The sequence below is a fragment of the Dendrobates tinctorius genome, unplaced genomic scaffold, assembly GCF_039654945.1.
Source record: "Dendrobates tinctorius isolate UK_male_01 unplaced genomic scaffold, ASM3965494v1 ptg000009l, whole genome shotgun sequence".
Lineage (NCBI taxonomy): Eukaryota > Metazoa > Chordata > Amphibia > Anura > Dendrobatidae > Dendrobates > Dendrobates tinctorius.
The window spans coordinates 27,057,124-27,080,725 of NW_027361677.1; the positions used below are offsets into that span (position 1 = coordinate 27,057,124).

General features: G+C 43.1%; 1 protein-coding gene across 1 annotated transcript in view; it reads right to left on the reverse strand.

The window, feature by feature from the left end:
* Positions 1 to 5,990: 5,990 nt before the first annotated feature.
* The window catches only part of CHST8 (carbohydrate sulfotransferase 8), a 361,365-nt gene continuing 343,753 nt past the window's right edge, over positions 5,991 to 23,602 (reverse strand). Inside the window, exons 3-4 of the mRNA XM_073585312.1 lie at positions 16,444 to 16,481; positions 5,991 to 8,476 (exon numbers count right to left, since the gene is read on the reverse strand). Coding sequence (XP_073441413.1) covers positions 7,343 to 8,476; positions 16,444 to 16,481 — 1,172 coding nt within the window. The 3' untranslated portion in view covers positions 5,991 to 7,342. The remainder of the gene's footprint in view (positions 8,477 to 16,443; positions 16,482 to 23,602) is intronic.

The following is a 23,602-nucleotide window of genomic DNA, read 5'->3' on the forward strand; positions in this document are numbered from 1 at the left end:
ATTGGCTCTCCTACATACAGGCGATGTTCAGTTCGCCTGTATGTAGTAGAATTACTCACTTTCTATGAGCTCCGACCACTGGGTAGCGCTCACAACAAGCCGACACTGACAATAATAGAGGTCTCCAGGAGACCTCCGGTTTTCATGCCAAACCACCGGTGACCCACGAGCACGTGATGGAGGTCACTGGTGGACGGATTTCCGGCGCGATTGCCGGAAGCGCATGTTAAGTGCTGCTATCAGAGTTTGATATTGGTATTTAATGGGTTAATAGCTGCAGGTGGATCGAGATTCCACCCGCGGCTCTTCCGGGCACTTGTCAGCTGTTCAAAACAGTTGTCATGTGCCAGGAAATATATGGGCTCGCCACCGGAGCCCACGTCAAAGGGAGGGAGTCCGATTTTTGTGTAAATATACACCCGATGTTGGAAAGGGGTTAAGCAAGTTGAAAATTAAATGACCTCTAAAAGGCCTAAAGTTTACACATCTCCTTTGTATTTTATCCAAAAATATATATATTTTCGTCTTTTACATTTTAAAAATTATAAGAAGGAAAATGGGATGATGCAAAAGTTTGGGCTTCCTACATGGTTAGTACCTAGTAGCACCCCCTTTTGAAAGTATCACAGCTTGTAAAGGCTTTTTGTAGGCAGACAAGAGTCTTTCAATTCCTGTTTGAGGAATTTTCATCTATTCTTCCTTGGAAACCTCTTCCACTTCTGTGAGATTCCTGGGTCATCTTTCATCCACTGAAATTCTGTGGCTGGACTTCAAAATAGCAATGGTGTTAAAATCAGGGGACTGAGGGCCATTGTAAAACCTTCTGCATGCGCCCCTTGAGGTCTATTGTGGATTTTGACGTGTGTCTAGGATCAATGTCCATTTGTAGAAGCCATTCTTTTCAACTTCAGCTTTTTACAGATGGTGTTGGTATAATTGCATCAAGAATTTGTTGAAATTTCATTGAAACCATTGTTCTCTCTACCCGTGAAATGTTCCCCTGTGACATTGGCTGCAACTGAACCTGAAAGCATGATTGATCCACACCCATGCTTTATGGTTGGCAAGATGGTCTTTTCCTGAAATTCTGTGCCATTTTTCCTCCACACATACCTTTGATCATTGTGACCAGAGTGTTATATTTTCACCTCATCGGTCCACGGGACTTGTTTCCAGAATGCATCCGGCTTGTTTAGATGTTCTTTTGCATACTTCTGATGCTGAATTTTTATGGTGAGGATGCAGGAGAGGTTTTATCCTGATGACTTTACTATGAAGGCCATGTCTGTGCAGTTGTTTCTGAACAGTAGAACAATGTACCACAACTCCAGAGTCTTCTGAAGGTCTTCTCCAGTAAAGCAGGGGTTTTGGTTTGCCTTTCTAGCAATCTTATGAGCAGCTCTCACTGAAATTTTTCTTGGGTTTTCCAGACCTTATCTTGACCTCCGCTGTTCCTGCTAACTGCCATTTCTTAATTACATTTCGGACTGAGGAAAGGGGAACTTGAATGCGTTTTACTATCTTCTTATAGCCTTCTCCTGCTTTGTGAGCCTCCAACATTTTTAGAGTGATAGACAACTGCTTAGAACTCATAGCTGCTGTTTTTTGGCACTTGGTTAGGGGAGGCCACGTTTTTATAAAGCTGGGAAATTTGCATCCCCTGGCCTTTCCTAACAATGATGGAGAACAAGCCATAACTCTAAAGCCCCCGTTACACACTGCGATATCGCTAGCAATATCGCTGTAAAGTCACCGATTTTGTGACGTTGCAGCAATATTGCTAGCGATATCGCTGCATGTGATACTTACCTCCGACCGGCTCCCCCGCTGGTTATCGCTGATCGCGCGAGAAGCTCCTGGACCATTCCTCGTCGGCCGCTTCCTGTGGCGCTGACGAACGACGCGTGGAGCCGGGCGGGAGGACGCAGGATCGCCTCGTCTGACAGGTAAGTAGCGACCCCCGTCCCCAGCGATGTCGCTGGCGAGATCTGCCTGTGTGGCAGCTCACTAGCGACCACCTAGCAATGCACCAGCGATCCTGACCGCGTCATATCGCTAGTCGGGATCGCTGGTGCATCGCTAGGTGTAACGGTACCCTAACAGGCACTTTAAGGTCTGAAACCTTGGTCAAAGTTATCTGATTACACAATTCTATACTTACCTGTTCACAGTATGTTATTTTGATAAGGGGTGCCCAAACTTTTACATGCCACTGTATCACACAACTTTGCAGATGTTACAAAGTAACTTTCCGGCTATTTAAGCCCCTAGATTGCTATTTCATTGCCCCTATAAATTATGCCAAGAAAAGTGTCCCTTAAACACAGTATGATACCTCCACAGTATCCTGCACTTGCAAGGTACCCACCTTAACCCCACCAGCAAAGTATGATGACCCCCCAAAACAGAATGCCTCAACTGTGATTCCCACACCACCCTCCATACAGAATAATGGGCTCCACATAGTCCTCCATACAGTATAATGGCCCCACATAAATACTCACATCCTATTGTTCCACTGCAGCTTCAGTGTCGGCAGCGTGCGCTTTAAATTTCTTCACTTCATGTGGTAGTGACGTCATCGCGCCCACTGCATTGAAACATCAGATGCAGAGGAAACATGATGGAGGGAGTAGATGGCTTCCCTCTTTCATTATTGCTTTCAACTGCATCACCATCCAGGATGCCAATACAGTTGAAAGTGAGATGCTGGGTGAAGGTGCGAAGCAGTGCTGGCATCACGGGCAAAATATAATCATCCAGCAGGTCAGATTTGTCCCGTGGGCCACTGTGTGACATGTATGCCTTAGGACCCCTTCAGACGTCCACTTAAAAAAAAAAAAAAAATGGGAGATGGTCCATTTTTACTTGCAGTGTTTTTTCTGTTTTGTTTTTAATAAATTGGTAAACCAGGGAAAGTGTTGTATACTGTTTATTTACGGTAAATAGTTTATTATTTTTTTTTATCACCGCTCTATTCCTTAAACCAGGGCTTGTGTTTTGGACAATTCACAGCTGACATCAATTCCACTACACATTGCGCCGATTGCCAATGCACCAGGGCAATCGGAAAGAGCGAAGGCAATTGGTGCATCTAAACCAACGAAAGTTAGAATCTCTAATTGACTAATCCAGACTTAATAAACAATAAGTTCTTAATAATAGAGCATAACACAAAATCAATCATAAAGGGTTTTAGCCAAAAAAAAAACCATTTTATTAAGTATAAATGACAGACAAAAAGATACCAGCATAAATGTCTCAGGGTAAAAGGATTATTAATCACATAATATAGAATGACATTACCTTGAGACATGTCGTAACTAAAGTGCAGGTGGGGCACGCAGGAGCCTCGACGCGCATTTCATCACCTTGGCTTTGTCAAGGCAGTGAAATGCGCGTCAAGGCTCCTGCGTGTCCCACCTGCAATTCAGTCACAACATGTCTCAAGGTAATGTAATTCTATATTATTTCATATCCAATTAATAATCCTTTTACCCTGAGACATTTATGCTGGTAGCTTGACTCCTAGCCTGTAACAGTCATGTGCATATGCAGCACCTATTTTAGATGCTTTGTGCAACAGGAACTCCACTATCAGGCTGCTATACCAGAGTTCCCTGCCCACACTGCTAATTAATTTTACTGGCTAACCAACTCTATTGCATCTCCGAATACCAGCTTTTCTTCACACGTACAGTACAGACCAAAAGTTTGGACACACCTTCTCATTCAGAGAGTTTTCTTTATTTTCATGACTATGAAAATTGTAGATTCACTCTGAAGGCATCAAAACTATGAATTAACACATGTGGAATTATATAATTAACAAAAAAGTGTGAAACAACTGAAAATATGTCTTATATTCTAGTTTCTTCAAAGTAGCCACTTTTTGCTTTGATTACTGCTTTGCACACTCTTGGCATTCTCTTGATGAGCTTCAAGAGGTAGTCACCGGAAATGGTTTTCACTTCACAGGTGTGCCCTGTCAGGTTTAATAAGTGGGATTTCTTGCCTTATAAATGGGGTTGGGACCATCAGTTGTGTTGTGCACAAATCTGGTGGATATACAGCTGATAGTCCTACTGAATAGACTGATAGCTGCTTTTTTCTTGCCATAATACAAATTCTAAGTAAAGAAAAATGAGTGGCCATCATTACTTTAAGAAGTGAAGGTCAGTCAGTCTGAAAAATTGGGAAAACTTTGAAAGTGTCCCCAAGTGCAGTGGCAAAAACCATCAAGCGCTACAAAGAAACTGGCTCACATGAGGACCGCCCCAGGAAAGGAAGACCAAGAGTCACCTCTGCTGCGGAGGATAAGTTCATCCGAGTCACCAGCCTCAGAAATCGCAGGTTAACAGCAGCTCAGAATAGAGACCAGGTCAGTGCCACACAGAGTTCTAGCAGCAGACACATCTCTACAACAACTGTTAAGAGGAGACTTTGTGCAGCAGGCCTTCATGGTAAAATAGCAGCTAGGAAACCACTGCTAAGGACAGGCCACAAGCAGAAGAGACTTGATTTGGCTAAAAAACACAAGGAATGGACATTAGACCAGTGGAAATCTGTGCTTTGGTCTGATGAGTCCAAATTTGAGATCTTTGGTTCCAACCACCGTGTCTTTGTGCGACGCAGAAAAGGTGAACGGATGGACTCTACATGCCTGGTTCCCACCGTGAAACATGGAGGAGGTGTGATGGTGTAGGGGTGCTTTGCTGGTGACACTGCTGGGGATTTATTCAAAATTGAAGGCATACTGAACCAGCATGGCTACCACAGCATCTTGCAGCGGCATGCTATTCCCTCCGGTTTGCGTTTAGTTGGACCATCATTTATTTTTCAACAGGACAATGACCCCAAACACACCTGTAAGGGCTATTTCACCAAGAAGGAGAGTGATGGGGTGCTATGCCAGATGACCTGGCCTCCACAGTCACCAGACCTGAACCCAATCGAGATGGTTTGGGGAGAGCTGGACCGCAGAGTGAAGGCAAAAGGGCCAACAAGTGCTAAGCATCTCTGGGAACTCCTTCAAGACTGTTGGAAGACCATTTCCGGTGACTACCTCTTGAAGCTCATCAAGAGAATGCCAAGAGTGTGCAAAGCAGTAATCAAAGCAAAAGGTGGCTACTTTGAAGAAACTAGAATATAAGACATATTTTCAGTTGTTTCACACTTTTTTGTTAATTATATAATTCCACATGTGTTAATTCATAGTTTTGATGCCTTCAGAGTGAATTTACAATTTTTATATTCATGAAAATAAAGAAAACTCTTTGAATGAGAAGGTGTGTCCAAACTTTTGGTCTGTACTGTATGTTCGGAGGTTTTCAGGGGACACGTGTTTTTCTCTTACCGGTGTGATACATTTTATTCCATCTCCCTTCACATTTTTTTTTTTTTTTAGCTGCTTTTACTTCCTCACCTTATTACCTGTTTTTACCTGTCCTTTATGCTTAATAAAATGTAACATTTTTATGCTAAAACCCTTTATGTTGGATTTTGTATTAAGCTCTATTATTAATAACTTCGTATTTATTAAGTCTGGATTAGTTATTTAGAGATCCTAACCTTGGTTGGTTTAATGCTATGGCTTAAGGGTATGCCCCACTTAGCCGAGTGGCCATTTTTGTAGGTTTATAATTGGAGCATGTAATGTGATGCTTCACTTATGTGGCTGCAGGCTGGGAAGGTCCCAATATGCATGGACCTTCTCAGCCTGATAATGTCAGCCCACAGTTGTCTGCTTTACCTTGGCTGGAGCACTGCAGCTCCATTGTAACCATTCACCCCTATGAATAAGTGTTGCTAACCCAAAATGCGTAAGCTTATTGATCCTTTATCTTTTTCTCAACATGTTTTTAAGTGTTTTTATATAAACACACAATACGGATGGACCCTTTAATAAATTATCTACATTTGTTCCTGTTGCACACAGGATATAAACCAGAATAAAATGTCTTTAAAAAAAAATTCACACCACTCCATAGAAAAATCTAGCCCTTTTATTGTATTTTTAGAAACACTTTTTTTTTTATTTATTTTTTTTTTAACCAGCAAAAATAAGATCTATACAATAGAGAATCTCAAATATATTCTTTCAATCTCAGAATAGAAAGAATGAGGCTGAGGGAAATCACAAATGTGAATGTCATTTTTAAGTCATTTTTCTGATGCGTTTCACCCACCATGATTAACTTGTTTTAGTGCAATCTGATTGCAGATTGAGGGAATGTTTCCAGGTTCAGGGGTTTGAAGCCAACAACTTTATTGTCAGGTGTGAGCCTTATAAAGGGGATTGCTGGGGTCGCTCACTTTTGCATCAGAGATGAGCGGTGCCGATGACGTTATAGCTGTCAGTACACAATTGGAGACATGTCTTGGCGGCAGGTGTGCGGGGTCGTCATCGGCACCTCTCATCTCTACTGCAGGAGTGAGCGGCACTGGGTCACTACATTGAGCCCACCAACAGACTTCTGCTTAAAGATTGGTGTGAACTTCCAGGCTTCATAAATTTCCTCTTCATTCTTTTCTTTACAGATGTTTTCAGTGATCCATTTGGTTTCAAATACCTGAACATGAAAACCCAGATAAAAAAAAATCTGTAAGGTGTCTTTGTAGGACTTGATTATGACTTGTTTCAAGTTCAGAAGTTATAAAAAAAATTATATAGGCGAATGGGTCATCTCTGAACTCCAAACCTAAGGGTGGTTGCAATTTTTGTAGAGGTATTTTTATGCACATTTTTAAGCAAAAGCCAGGCATGGATGTAAGAGGAATGAAAAAATTCTTCCCTTTCTGCTGGATTTACTTCTGGTTTTGGCTTAATAATGACCCATCAACATTTTCCCAAACACTAAAGTCGTAGTGAGACGATGAGATCGGAGCGGTGCACGGACTGGCTGGTGGCTCTCCTGACCAGAGTATCATGTATTTCTATGCAGCTGTTAAGCTAGGGTTGGAAGCACCGCCAAACAGTCCGTGCACTGGCCTCCGATCTTGCTACAGTTTATACGGACATCTGACTGCGCCGTTAAAGGGAATCTGTCACCGTTTTTTGCAGAATAATAATCAGTGGTGTTGGACTACATTGCAGCATGTTTACTAATCCTCTCAATCACCTGCTGATAAAACAGTTATTTTACCAAGACTACAGAAAGCAGCCCAATAAATGACAATTTGCTGGAATCAGGGTCTCTTTCTCTACACATCATGCTGAGGCAAAAACCTGGTGACAGATTCTCTTTTAAACCACCCTTAATCAGTTCACACATTGTACCACAATACTGCTTGCTCCCAGTAGACGTTTTCTAGAAAACACATTCCCTCCTTTTACACGTGATCAATACAAATCTTCAAACGGTTTGGAGTAATTGAACATTTGATAATCCATGTAATAGAAATCATAGGTACGCTGTCTTTCCAGCGGGGACAATTGTGCAAAATATTGCTGAGTGATTTTACGAGTGGTCCTTTCCTCATTGGAATGTCTGTCTTTAAATCTGGGAAACTTCAAATTTTCGGGAGCCCCTATGAGGTGTAGAAGAAAATTAGCATCATCTTCCATGCTCTCAAATTTGCCAATGAAATCGTAGTCTATCAAGCAGGGACTGCAAAGTTTACTAACGTGGTCCCAATGGATGTCCATGCCCACCGGCCTGTGGACATCCAGCAGGTATTGGATAAACTCTTTGAATTGCACTCCGGAGCCTGTCCTCAGTGCTTCCCTCGTGGCGTTTCGCCTGTATTTAGAAATGATCGCTTTCCCAAACACCGGATGGTAATAATTATTGGCATGCTCAAACTTGTCCCGGAAAGCGGAGACCAACCTCTCGAATGGTTCCCGGACAAAGATCATCTTCTTGTACGTGTTAAGACGGTTGAAGATTCCTTTGCGGTCAAAACTGTCCAGCCTTTTCAAGTAGTTCCCGTAGTGAACGGTATTATGCGGGATATCCTTAGTGGAGGAAGCCAAGCCGTTTAGGACCATTAATACCCGTTTCCAGTTGGAACAACCGGCCTTTGGAACCTCGCAGTAAAGTATCTTGTGCTTGTCTTCTACGAAGATTCGGGAGACGTGATAAGGGGTGATAATCCGCCGGCTGCCGCTCTTGTACTTCAAACAGATATCGTGCATAAGCTTCTTGCGTTGCCTTTGAACCTCATACAGCTTTCTCCATTTGCCATTGAGGTCCTCGTAATCCGGGGGCATGAGGTCTACAACGGAACCGTTCAAGGGCATCAAGATGGGAGTCTCTTTCAATAGGAAATGCTTCCTCTTCTTCAAAATCTTTTTCTCCGCGTACATCGTATTGTCTCGCCGTAGAAAGATGGTCTTTTTCTGCCTGCGACTTGCGCTGTGTAAACTAGCCGGGTACTGATAAGGAGGATACAGCGGCACGTCTTGGTTTATGTTCAGGAGCTGTTTGGCAGCGGCTTCTATTGAAGTCCCATATTGATTGTTGGATGTACAGTCCTGTGAACAGAATAGAGAATTATTCAGGATTTGGCAGCACAAAAGCTTACACGACACACAGAAGAGAACATTGCTCATCTTGTCTGACAAATCTAAACACCGCTCCGGCAAGCCGAGTGTCAGGGCGCACAGTGTTATTTGTGTATTCATGATATGGGGCAAACAAATAGCTTTTTTTTCATATAGAACTAAGCAGCTGCTGCCGATGACAAGATATGGAAAGATTACAGAATCAGACCAGAAGCAAACATCCCCTGCAACAAAGGCTGCCAAAACATATTATGATATGGAGGTACCCGCACTACTTCAACATTTATTAAATGGGCTTTCTGGAGAAAAATAAAACATTGAGGGCTTGTCATTGTCAAGTGAGGAGGGTGGGGGGGATCTGACCCTCAGGACCCTCAGCAATAAACAGAAAAGAGGGGCCATAGTTACCCTATACAGCCACATGTGCAGATAAACTGATGTGCATTAATGGTCATAGAATGGGCCACAACGGCTTACTTATGTTACTGATTGCTGGGGGATTAGACAACCATCGTTACCACACTGATGCGCTATCCTTGACAAAAGCCACCTTTTTTTATTATAAGGACTCATTCACACCTCATTTTTTCATGCACAAATGCGCTCCCCCCCCATGGATCCCCGGGGCCCCCATGGATAGCACTCGTACCTATGACAAGCTATGGGGATGTTCAAATGTCAGATTTTTTTCTTCGGACTGAGCAAAATCACAGAGACACGTCCGAGTGTCAGATCTAAATGGGTAATGCAAGTCTATGGCTCCATGAAAAAAATCAGACAGCACTCGGATGCCATCCATGCGCAGTCCGATTTTCACTGACTGATATAAAAAAAAAAAAAAAAAAAAAAAAAAAAAAATGTTTGTCCACTTTCTCCTTTCACATCAGTGAAAAAAAAATGAGGAAACGGTCAGTTTTTTCATATGAGAAAAAAAAACCCTGGATGAAGCCTAACACATTATAATTAAGCTTCAACCACAGATTAGATGTAGATACTCGTTCACATTTGGTTCGGATGACGTGTGATTTTTTACTGGGAAAAAATGTGCAGCATGATGGAAAGTAAGACACCGTGATGGTCGGTCATCGGTCAGGGGGCTGTTTTAATTGTGTGTGCGGATTCAGCTCAGATTTCACCTTTTACAATGTCCAAGAAGTATCATTTCTTCTTGCGGAGAATGACATGCTAAGCATGTCGAGATGAGGAGACTTAAAGCCACAATGCTCATCTGGGAAATATGCTAATTATGCAAATTGTCTCTTCAGAGAGGAAGAGGACTAGAACTTTAGTGCCAGCTATTGGAAGTAGCAATCCTAAAAGTCAATGTCGACCCTTTAACGAGCCTTGTTACATGACTTAGGATAAAAGCCAAGCCAGAATCTCAATTTGCAGACACTGCTTTTTGGATATCGGTCAGACACCTCTCTCACAGCCAAACCAGATCTCACACTTTGCACTGACGAGGAGCAGTACCCCGAAACACAGGGTCTGCAAATTGAGATTCTGGTTTGGCTTTTATCCTAAGTCAAGTAACAAGGCTCGTTAAAGGGTCGACATTGACTTTTAGGATTGCTACTTCCAATAGGTGGCACTAGAGTTCTAGTCCTCTTCCTCTCTGAAGAGACAATTTGCATAATTAGCACCTTTTACATTGGAAAAGGTAAAATCTGCCCTAAATCTGCGGAAAAATCAACATTTAACTAGTGTAGATTTTGCTGCAGAACTGTGGCAAAATCTACACCAGATATGCAACGTCCAATGTAGCGGTCGCTCCGCACAGTATCAAGTGAGGAATCAGATGCACACTGAAAGCAGTTGACTATTTTTTGCTTCCACGTTTGACCAACTTGTTAATATTTATGTAACGAAGCTTCTCTTCTCACTTCACAAAGCTTCAATTTATGACAGATTTGGATATAAACTGATAGAAAGGAAATCCTGTTGATTTTTGAGTTTGGACAGGCGTAGCATTAGAAAAAGGTCCAACCCCACTGATTAGCACCATGGCAGTGTCGGTGCTTTTCCAGGCATAGAGACCCATCTGCACCTTGGAAATACTGGAAATTCTTTGTCTGTCTCTTTTACTATAAACTGCTGTTCTGCCTCAGTGATTAAAGAAGGGCGCAGATCTAGGTGCATCCTGTAATGTAAGGCTTTGTGCCCCCTCCATAGTGTCTGCTGGCAGATGCTCTTTATATGATTTATTCCATCGTGAATCCGATGTCTTCATCGGGTGAACTGTGAGCGTGGAGGCCACGAAAATTACATTACTAAAAATATTAAATAAAAAAAAAAAACAGCAGGATTGAGAAATTGTCCAACACGATAGCTCAGTATAACCACATTTTTCTCAGCAGGTCTGTAAAATGAAGACTGATCTTTTCTGCATGACCCTCGTGTCACCCTCACAAGAGTGGGCTTTTAACTTGTTATATTCTGCTGGATACGTGCTGCGCTCTCCAGCCGCTTTCTAAGTGATAAAACGGATGAGGATTTGTGGCCATGCACCTTGTCTTTTCAAGGTTTAAGTCTTTGATTTGGCAACCCAGTTATCTCCCCAGCTGCTTTGTATGTGTCAGGACAGGAAGGGGGCTTGGGAGTCCATAAGCGTGCAAACCTTTAGTCTGGACACTATTTGTGTAGGGGTCACACAACAGTTTTCTAAACATCCCAGAAAAATGGTCTGATTATTCTGATGAGACGAAAGTTTGATCAGTGACATCAGTTTTTCTTGGAAAAGTTTCTCCACCTTCTTATTCTGTCAGTCCGTGAAAATCAAACCACACTCGGATACCATTTGAGTGTGGTCCATTTTTTTTCACAGACCCATAGACTTGCATTGCTGATTATTTTGACACTTAGATCAAAATCGGATATGTATCTGATCTTTCCTGTGGACCACTTGGTCCATGAAAAAAATCAGATAAGTGCACAGCCCCAGAGAATATAATAAATGCAAGTGCTATTCGTGAAAATCAGGGATAGAAGTCACACAAGAATATCGATTGTGTACACGAGCCTTTAAAGAGGTGGGCATACCTCACATCACACAAAAGGGGCTCACTTTACTAAACCACCCCCAAGAGTAAGAGTAGGGGTGTTCCTAGATTTTTTGCCATGACAGCACAGCAAACACTGGATGTTCGGGCCCCCCATTCAAGTGAATGGCGTCATGGTACTGTTTTGATAACCAAACTTTTTGTAACTGTTCGTCCGAACCCGAACATCCAGGTATTTGCCATCTCTATCAAAGACAAAAACATGATCACGCGGCTCCTTTTGATCCCAAGCGAGGAGAGATGGGGGATCTAGACCACTCATCTCGTGACCACTGAGTGCCCAGTGGGGCAAGCTCCAGCCTCCAGACAATTCTCACCTATCCTATGGAGAAATCTTTCATGGAAACCCTCTGACTCCTCATGATATTATGCAGATTGCCATTAGTGGCAGCCTGAATTGTGCTCTCATATTCTCCCTTTATTACCTGGAGCTCTTGCCTTGCAAACTGCTGGGTGTTAATGCTATTTATGTTCCTGATATCTAATAAAAATAAAAAATCCCTTCTGAAGCCACCGGGAGAAGATGGGTTAATGGCGGCCCAGTGTCTTCTTCTAGCTGCTCTAGACGTGTCTGTCCACACTCGGAGCATCTGGTGTACAGTTCGGCACAGAGTAAAGTCTTGGAAATGACATTTGCTGTGATAAGAGATGGCTGTGCGCCAGCTGGGCCGAGACTCAGCTGATGTCTACAAAAATCTGTTATCATGCAAAATAAGCCGTTGCGTTCAGATCTGCACTGGTACAGCCAGACAATGGAGCCCTGACAAACCTCAAGCTCCAAGAACAATAACATGGAAAAAGCAGAAACAGGCAGGACCCGCCACATCCGCCAAAGGATGGAGCTGTAAAAAAGAGAATGGCTGAAGCTACTGGCCTACATGCAAAATATGCACCAAGGACAATCCCTCACATATACGCTATACTGTCCTCTTATGTACTAAGGCCACTAGCACATGTGCACTAGTCATCTGTTTGTCATGGATCCAGTTTTCCATAGACTTCAATGTGAAAAAACAAAGCAGATCTACTTGCAATATCTGCAAATCCGATAACTGACTGCTGCTGGATCTGACTCAACGTATGATTACAGGACATGTGTACACAGCCTAAGACTGTTGGGAGATTGGGATGCATGCTGCATTATACCCCAGAGCTGCATCCGTACTGGAAACATAATGTAACGTACAGTTGTGGCCAAAAGTATTGACATCCCTGAAATTCTGTCAGATAATACTCAGTTTCTTCCTGAAAATGATTGCAAACAGAAATTCTTTGGTATTATTATCTTCATTTAATTTGTCTTGAATGAAAAAACACAAAAACAATTGTCCTAAAGCCAAATTGGATATAATTCCAAACCAAACATAAAAAAGAGGGTGGACAAAAGTATTGGCACTGTTCGAAAAATCATGTGATGCTTCTCTAATTTGTGTAATTAACAGCACCTATAACTTATCTGTGGCACCTAACAGGTGTTGGCAATAACTAAATCTCACTTGCAGCCAGTTGACATGGATTAAAGTTGACTCAACCTCTGTCCTGTGTCCTTGTGTGTACCACATTGAGCATGGAGAAAAGAAAGAAGACCAAAGAACTGTCTGAGGACTTGAGAAACCACATTGTGAGGAAGCATGAGCAATCTCAAGGCTACAAGTCCATTTCCAAAGACCTGAATGTTCCTATGTCTACCGTGCGCAGTGTCATCAAGAAGTGTAAAGCCCATGGCACTGTGGCTAACCTCCCTAGATGTGGACGGAAAAGAAAAATTGACAAGAGATTTCAACGCAAGATTGTGCGGATGTTGGATAAAGAACCTCCACTAACATCCAAACAAGTTCAAGCTGCCCTGCAGTCAGAGGGTACAACAGTGTCAACCTGTACTATCCGTCGGCGTCTAAATGAAAAGGGACTGTATGGTAGGAGACCCAGGAAGATCCCACTTCTTACCCCGAGACATAAAAAAGCCAGGCTGGAGTTTGCCAAAACTTACCAGAAAAAGCCTAAAACGTTTTGGAAGAATGTTCTATCGTCAGATGAGACAAAAGTAGAGCTTTTTGGGCAAAGGCAACAACAGAGTTTACAGGAGAAAAAAAGAGGCATTCAAAGAAAAGAACACGGTCCCTACAGTCAAACATGGCGGAGGTTCCCTGATGTTTTGGGGTTGCTTTGCTGCCTCTGGCACTGGACTGCTTGACCGTGTGCATGGCATTATGAAGTCAGAAGACTACCAACAAATTTTGCAGCATAATGTAGGGCCCAGTGTGAGAAAGCTGGGTCTCCCTCAGAGGTCATGGGTCTTCCAGCAGGACAATGACCCAAAACACACTTCAAAAAGCACTAGAAAATGGTTTGTGAGAAAGCACTGGAGACTTCTAAGGTGGCCAGCAATGAGTCCAGACCTGAATCCCATAGAACACCTGTGGAGAGATCTAAAAATGGCAGTTTGGAGAAGGCACCCTTCAAATATCAGGGACCTGGCAGTTAGCCAAAGAAGAATGGTCTAAAATTCCAGCAGAGCATTGTAAGAAACTCATTGATGGTTACCGGAAGCGGTTGGTCGCAGTTATTTTGGCTAAAGGTTGTGCAACCAAGTATTAGGCTGAGGGTGCCAATACTTTTGTCTGGCCCATTTTTGGAGTTTTGTGTGAAATGATCAATGTTTTGCTTTTTGCTTAATTCTCTTTTGTGTTTTTTCATTTAAGACAAATTAAATGAAGATAATAATACCAAAGAATTTGTGTTTGCAATCATTTTCAGGAAGAAAGTGAGTATTATCTGACAGAATTGCAGGGGTGTCAATACTTTTGGCCACAACTGTATGCACAGTGTCTCCCCCAGAATAGTGAGTGCAGCTCTGGAGTATAATACAGGATGTAACTCAGGATCAGTAATGTAAATTATGTACACATTGACTGCACCAGCAGAATAGTGAGTGCAGCTCTGGGGTATAATACAGGATGTAACTCAGGATCAGTAATGTAATTTATTTACACAGTAACTGCACCAGCAGAATAGTGAGTGCAGCTCTGGAGTATAATACAGGAGGTAACTCAGGATCAGTAATGCAATGTATGTACACAGTGACTGCACCAGCAGAATAGTGAGTGCAGCTATGGAGTATAATACAGGATGTAACTCAGGATCAGTACTGTGATATATGTACACAGTGGCTGCACCAGCAGAATAGTGAGTGCAGCTCTGGGGTATAATACAGGATGTAACTCAGGATCATTAATGTAAAATATGTACACAGTGACTGCACCAGCAGAATAGTGAGTGCAGCTCTGGGGTATAATACAGGATGTAACTCAGGATCAGTAATTTAATATATGTACACAGTGACTGCACCAGCAGAATAGTGAGTGCAGCTCTGGGGTATAATACAGGATGTAACTCAGGATCAGTAATGCAATGTATGTACACAGTGACTGCACCAGCAGAATAGTGAGTGCAGCTCTGGAGTATAATACAGGATGTAACTCAGGATCAGTACTGTAGTTTATGTACACAGTGACTGCACCAGCAGAATAGTGAGTGCAGCTCTGGAGTATAATACAGGATGTAACTCAGGATCAGTAATGTAATGAATGTACACAGTGACTGCACCAGCAGAATAGTGAGTGCAGCTCTGGGGTATAATACAGGAGGTAACTCAGGATCAGTAATGCAATGTATGTATACAGTGACTGCACCAGCAGAATAGTGAGTGCAGCTCTGGGGTATAATACAGGATGTAACTCAGGATCAGTAATGTAATGTATGTACACAGTGACTGCACCAGCAGAATAGTGAGTGCAGCTCTGGAGTATAATACAGGAGGTAACTCAGGATCAGTACTGTAGTTTACGTACACAGTGACTGCACCAGCAGAATAGTGAGTGCAGCTCTGGAGTATAATACAGGATGTAACTCAGGATCAGTAATGTAATGAATGTACACAGTGACTGCACCAGCAGAATAGTGAGTGCAGCTTTGGGGTATAATACAGGAGGTAACTCAGGATCAGTAATGCAATGTATGTATACAGTGACTGCACCAGCAGAATAGTGAGTGCAGCTCTGGGGTATAATACAGGATGTAACTCAGGATCAGTAATGTAATGTATGTACACAGTGACTGCACCAGCAGAATAGTGAGTGCAGCTCTGGAGTATAATACAGGAGGTAACTCAGGATCAGTACTGTAGTTTATGTACACAGTGACTGCACCAGCAGAATAGTGAGTGCAGCTCTGGAGTATAATACAGGATGTAACTCAGGATCAGTAATGTAATGAATGTACACAGTGACTCAAATACTTATGTAGCTTCATGTATTTTGATAAGAGTACAAGATAAATAATACAATAGATAAAGTTAGAAATCTTTGATTAATATGAATGTTCATTTAGCCCTCCTTATGCACATGGTATGAATGTTATTGCTGTAGCCTGAGAAGCAGCTCTGGTCTTTTACCTGCACTGCTGCCTCCATTATTATCCATGCAAAAAGGAAGCCATATTTTATTATTCCTTAAAAGTCTGCGCTATCACGAATAACCAGTAGTTTATGTCAGAAGTTTGTATTTCAGCCACTAGATGGAGCAGTGTTTCTTCCACAAACTTTAATAATCACTTCCAACCTCCAAAAAATGCATTTGCAAATCAAAGAAGTTCGTCATTCTTTCAGGAATTTAAAATCCCCCTGTGCTTATTTTTAAAACTGAAAACAACAGTTTATAAACCCTGGAACAGCGGCGATATAAACCAGCAGCAGAATGACTGATAAATCCATTCTATTGGCTGAAATGAATAACTGAGAACACCATACGCCGCCCTAACACAGACACTTCATCACAGAGAGCAGCCTTCTAGCCGGAGAGTATTAGACATCAAACATACCTTTTTGGATTGGTGTAATGCAAATTCAAACTTTACGCCTGAAAATGAAAGATATAGAAGAAATTAATCTCATTATACTTTTTTTTGTATTATTATTTTCATTTTCGCAGTCATTAATTCATATTGTTACATAATCTGCATTTGTAGCCTCGATAGAAAGTGAATAATGCATAAAAGGAAGAAAAACAAAAAACTATTACCACTGCTGAAATAAGTGGCCCTCTAGGTAGCCCACCACAATACAAAAAAAACAAAACAAAACTTATTTTCCCATTTTAGTAAGTGATGACCAGGGGCACCCATGAAAACAAGAACTTCACTTATGCATGTAAATAAAATTGCTTGTTTTTCTATTTTCGTACAACCCCATTAAGACAGACTCCTCAATTCCTGGGCAAGTCATGTACTCATTACTGTCATTGTGTTGGAAGGAGGCAGGGGCTAGGGTGGGACCCTGTACAGGGTCGGAGTCCCAATAACCGCTATTTAGGAGCGCCAGACCCATATTCATTGTTCTATAGTAACAAACAAAAAAGAAATATAAAATAACAGAGATGACAATGTAAACTATGAGCACAATGCCGGCAATTCCTATAAATGCCATCTAAAATCAAATAAAGCAAGCCGACCGGGAGCTGCGGAGAATATTTGTATTTTCATGTCATTAATTTTATGACAGCAGTGGGCTCAGCTGCAAGGACCGAACATTTACATTCATTGTCAGGAATATCAACATGTGCAAGATGGAAATTTACATATGTAAATATGCATTATTTCACCAAATGGCTAAATGGATTAAAGGGAAAACAGAGCAAGCGCCGCGTTCTGGGAGAAGAAACAGAAATCTGCCTTCAAGATTAAAAGGCACCGGAGTATTCGCAGTGCAGCGTCCATATGGTATACGGGCCAGGAAGGCTTCTCTACACACACTGGCTGCCATTCATCCATTCGATAGAGAGAAAAGTGTGTCCTTTAGGCCTCTATTGTGTCAATATACATGGAAAAGCACAGCAGACTTTAGTCTATAAAAAAAAAAAAAATCTACACCCCCCCGCCTAAATGATTACACCCATCCAAGGGGTCCCAGTCCAAGCTGATAATTGAGAAGTGGTCATGCATTTGGATTGTAGGACCCCTCTCCCATTTTTTCAGGTACAGATTGACCCCACATGTCTAACTCTGGAACAAAATCATGAGCCACATGACAGATACCATTCCCAGCAAGCTGGGATTTCATTATCTGAAATTATATTTAAATCGTCTTTAAAGGGGAATGTGCATTTTTGCAAAAGGAAAAATAAGAGGAAATTGTCTATGTGGAGTCTTTACACATGACTGCAGAATCTGACTACACTCCTTGTTTGTAGTCTGTAACCATGGAAACTTAAGGGTCTGCAGAGGAGCTGCATACAGTCCCGATACTGAAAATTATTCTATTTTTCCTTTTATGTTATTTACACTTTGAAAGTAGAAAAGCAGCATGTACTCTATATAAGATTGAATTGGAGGCTGGCCCAGGGAGAAGTGGGGAAAAAAACGCTGTGTCCCACTTATATCCAGATATTGTAGCACAGGGTCAAGGTGATTAAATAAAAGGGAGTGTATACTTTTTCCAAGACCCCAAAAATCCAGCATTCGATGGCGCTCTCCACCACCGTTATACACATCATATCTCCTCCTGGAGCACAGACTTTAAAAAAGGTGAAAGTCAGAGAAAGTGCTGCTGTTAAGAATTCTTTACCTGGGAAATTTTTCACCTCGTGTAACATGCTAAGATCATCATTTCCTTGGTGCATATTCGCAGGGACAACATAAATTACCACTTCTCCTTTGCTCCCTGTGATCAGATTACCTCACATGGAAAATGAGGCAAAATGTATTTTTAGCAGAGCACAGACGCAGCAGTGACACCAGGGAATAACCGCCTCATTGTCCGTCGCCTGTGATTTGTGAGCTGAATACTTACTGCTTGTGTTCATTGTGGACAGAAGAACAGTGGAAATGGACACTTTATGGAGAATCTCTGAGGCCAAACAGACCGTGCTGTGGGATGTAACACCCAGGAAGGTGGAAGTTATAGCAGCTCGAAAAAAGTTAACGGACCACCACTGGATAGTTTTAGTAGCCTATTGACAGTGGCGTAACTACAAAGTTATGGGCCACGATGCGAACTTTCAGATGGGCCCCCCCGTGCCAAAATACACGCACATCTCCGCTCCGCACACCTTGTACACGCACATCTCCACTCCGTACACACGTGGCTCCGCTCCGTACACCTCGTACACACGTGGCTCCGCTCCGTACACCTCGTACATGCGCGGCTCCACTTCGTACACCTTGTACACACACAGCTCTGCTCCGTAAACCTTGTACACACACGGCTCTTCTCCGCACACCTCGTACACACACGGCTCTGCTACATCCACCCTGTAAACCCCTCCTGACCCCATACATAGACTTCCCCTCATCCAGCACCATGACAACTAGCACAGCAGAGTCCAGCACACACTGAGGCCCCTGGACATGTGACCCCTGACTCCTCCCCTCCTGTGACCTCATCACAGGTCCCGTGCTCCTGAATGCGCGCTTTCCCCCTGCACAGAGAGGTGTCGGCAGCAGGTCTCATCCTCCATCACGTGAGACACTGGGGGGTGGAGTGCAGAGCTCAGGGGGAGGAATAACAGAGTCCATGCTGGAGGAGGGGGCGCAGGATGTGATCAAAGCCCAGGTCTCACATGAAACTGGCTGCTTCTTTGCTGGACTGGGCAGGCCCCTAAACACTCCGAGGCCCCGTTGCAGCTGCGACCCCTATGACCTCAGTAGTTACGCCGCTGCCTATTGATATCCTGCCCCTCAAGTATTAGTATCATTATTCTGTTCCACGAGTGTCAGTGTCGTTTCCCTGTACCCCAAGAATCAGTACAATTATCCTGTTCTCCAGGTGTCAGTATCATTATTCTGTACCCCATGTGTCAGTGTCATTGCCTTATACCCCAAATTTCAGTGTCATTTTGTACCGCAAGTATCATTGTCCTGTACCCCAAGTATCGGCATATCATTATTCCGTACAAGTCATAAACCAAAGTACTAGTGTATCATACAGTGGGGAAAATAAGTATTTGATACTCTACTGATTTTGCAAGTTTTCCCCCTACAAAGAATGGAGAGGTCTGTAACTTTTATTGTAGGTCCACTTCACCTGTGAGTGACAGAATCTTAAAAAAAAAATCCAGAAAATCACATTGTATGATTTTTACATACGGTAATTAATTTGCATTTTATTGCATGAATTAAGTATTTGATCATTGACCAACCAGCAAGAATTCTGCCTCTCGAAAGTTAGTTTTTCTATAAGAAGCCTCCCACTCTGCACTTATTACCTGTATTAATTGTACCTGTTTGATTTCATTACCTGTATAAAATACACCTGTCCACACACTCAATCACACTACAACCTCTCCACCATGGCCAAGACCAAAGAGCTGTCTAAGGACACCAGGGACAAAATTGTGGACCTGCATTAGGCTAGGATGAGCTACAGGCCAATAGGCAAGCAGATTGGTGAGAAGGCAACAACTGTTGGCACAATTATTAGAAAATGGAAGAAACTCTAGATGACTGACAATCTTCTGCGGTCTGGGGCTCCATGCAAGATCTCGCCTTATGGGGTAAGAATGATTCTGAGAAAGGTCACGAATCAGGCCACAACTACACGAGAGGACCTGGTCAGTGATCTGAAGAGACCTGGGACCACAGTCTCAAACATTACTGTTAGTAACACTACGCCGTCATGGATTAAAATCCTGCAGGGCACGCAAGGTCCTCCTGCTCACACCAGCACATGTCCAGGCCTGTTAGTTTGCCAATGACCATCTGGATGATCCAGAGGAAAGAGGAGGCATGGGAGAAGGTCATATGGTCAGTAGAGCCAAAATAGAACTTTTTGCTATCAGCGCCACTCGCCGTATTTGGAGGAAGGAGGAGGATGAGTACAACCCCAAGAACACCGTCCCAACCGTGAAGCATGGTGGGGGGAAACATCATACTTTGGGGATGCTTTTCTGCAATGGGGACAGGATGACTGCACCGTATTAAAGGGAGGATGGATGGGGTCATGCATCGCAAAATTTTGGCCAACAATCTCCTTCAATCAGTAAGGCTGGTTTCACACTTGCGTTTTATCCTATTCTTTACATGGGTGCGCATACACATGCGTTTGTACGCATTTGTATGTGCATGCGTTTTTTGTACTGTGCGCTCGGGCGCACAAAATGCACTCTGTTGCATTTTTTGAGCGTCCGACTTGCCCCCAAAAAACGCATGCGCACGCAATGCGGTTTTTTTCCACCCAACCACCCATTAAAGCCTATGGGTGAGCTGACGAGCGCATGGTAATGCGCACGTCAGCGCAAAAAAACACGCACAAAACCGCAAAAAAAAGCACAAAAACGCATGATGCGCTTTCTATGTGCGTTTGCACTGCGCACGGTGCGCAGCGCAAAAAAATGCAAGTGTGAAAGTAGCCTAAGAGCATTGACGATGGGTCGTGGCTGGGTCTTCCAGCATGACAATGACCAGAAATTCACAGCAAGGGGAGCTAAGGAGTGGCTCAGTAAGAAGCATTTCAAGGTCCTGGAGTGGCCTTGTCAGTCTCCAGACCTGAACCCTATAGAAAATTTTGGGAGGGAGCTGAAACTCGATGTTGTCCAGCGACAGCCCCGAACCCTGAAAGATCTGGAGAAGATCTGTATGGAGATAGAGGAGGGGGTCAAAATCCCTGCTGCAGTGTGTGCAAACATAGTCAAGAACTACAGGAAACGTCTGACCTCTGTAATTGCAAACAAAGGTTTCTGGACCAAATATTAAGTTCTGTTTTTCTATTGTATCAATAGATGCAATAAAATGCTAATTAATTATGTAACAATCATACAATGGGATGTTCTGGATTGTTTAGATTCTGTCTCTCACAGGTGAAGTGGACCTACGATAAAAATGACAGACCTCTCCATTCTTTGTAGGGGGAAAACTTGCAGAAGCGGGATGACACTTGCATTTTTGTGATCAAAAAAACATGTTAACTAAGTACCGTATATTATTTTCATGCACTATTGCCATTTATTTACTTACTGCAGGGTGTTCAATCATTATGTTTCTGTCTTAGTTTTTTTTTCTGTTCTGTGGTCAGTGTGAACATGCACACCAGTTCATACCTTTTGTTTTTACAGCTAAGCATTCATAGCTCTGCTACATCAACAGCAGCAGAGAAAACAGGGATTGTATAAAAACTACAGCAAGCAGCCCAGTAAGTGACACATAGGTGGAACTGGGGTCTCTGACCCTACCTCATGCTAAACCTACTGACAGATTCCCTTTAATAGTAATCTGTTAAGTGTTCTACCCCAATGTCCCCAATGGTGTTGCCTCATCTGGCACGTTTGATTACTGTATCTCTCTGTCTACAGCTGGGTAATAGACTTCTAACATCTGGGGGATTCAGAGTCACTAGACACTAATCATATTAAAGCGAAGTATCGGGCTTCGTGCAGACAGGTGGGCGATCGCAGCAATATCCTGTAATTCTCTAGGTCCGGACAATCACGTCCTCACAATCACTCTGCAGACAGGGCTAATTGTCCCATGTCTTCCGTGCAGACCAGTGTCGGGTTCTATTGTTCCCATGTCTGGTGCCCACGGAGCCGGAGGACAAGCAGCACCCTTGATTGGAGAGCACTCTTCAGTAAATCATTAGACAGACAGCATCCAAATATTTCCTCTTCCTCCAGCCAGAGAGCGCTCAGCAAAGACGTGTCACCTCGGGTTACCGGCGACCTGCTGAACAACATCTTTATGTGGCTGAACTCATGGACCTCCTCTAATCAGAGCCCAGTCTAGTATTCCACAGAATCCTTTACATCCGCAGCATCCAAATCGTCGAGATCGCGCACAACGTGGCCGGGTACTGTAAATCATGTCATGAGCTGCACAGAAGTGCCCCCGCCGGGCACGGGGACGCCGACACCTCGTAATGCCACAGCAATTATATCCCACCTGCAAACTCACGAGTGATCTAATAGGGGGATGGCAGAGTAAGGTCACCTGACTTCAGCAACGGGAAGGGGAGACTCCTAATTATGGATGTATAAATATTAGTTTATAAGGAGGATGGGAGCAGTTGTCCATAGCAGCCAATTAGCGCAGTATATTTGTGTAACCTACTACGAGAAAATGACAGCTGGGATCTAATTAGTTGCTAAGAGAAATAAAATATGTGCTTCGGGTTATAATACTGATCTGTATAGGTGTAATGTGAAAACCCTGGGCATCAGTGCAACATTTTATCAAGAACCCCCCCCCCACTATGTGCACCTTCAGTATGCAGGGGCCGACATATCATTGGTGCAACCAGGGGCCCAAGAGGTAAAAGGGCCACAACCACTTCCAATTATAATGATCTACTGGACTTCCAACGGGCCTATATATTGTTCTTGCACAGGGGCCTCTTCTGCCAGAGTCCACCCGTGCAGAATAGTATAGATATATAGCAGCGGGCCCTTTGGGGCCACCCTCATACATCAGGACTGCCATCTTTCTAACCTCCATAGCACTGAACCCCAACCTATGGCTCTCCTGCAAAACTAGAACGGTCATCATGCCATGCCAGCTGTTGCCTGTCAGGGTGTAATGGGAGTTGTAGTTTTTGCAGCACCTGGCACTACAGCAAGTCACATCATGTCTCCAGACTTGCTAGTAGTCGCAAGTAGTGATAGTTAATAGGTGACATTTATGGCCAATTGTGGCCCACTTATTCACCATTTCTTGCAATGTGGACGTGCAGCACTGCTGTAACACATCTCGTCTTTTTCTCACGCGTGAACTATTTTCATTCTGTAGTAATGTGGGTAGGGAACATATTAATCCCTATGAATGAAATGGACAATATAGAAGTGGATGGAGATTGTATTTAATTCTGCTGGTAAATGCAATACAGCACGCAGACTCCTAGAACTAGAGGGACAGCCTGAAGCCCCACGATCCAGGTCCGACAACTTTGATGATAAACCAGTTCGCTCTTCTGATTTGGGCAGATTCCTCCAGTAGGCACAGGTGCAGTGTGTGTCTGAGCGTATTCCCACCTGACACAAGGAGAAGTGTTTTTAGA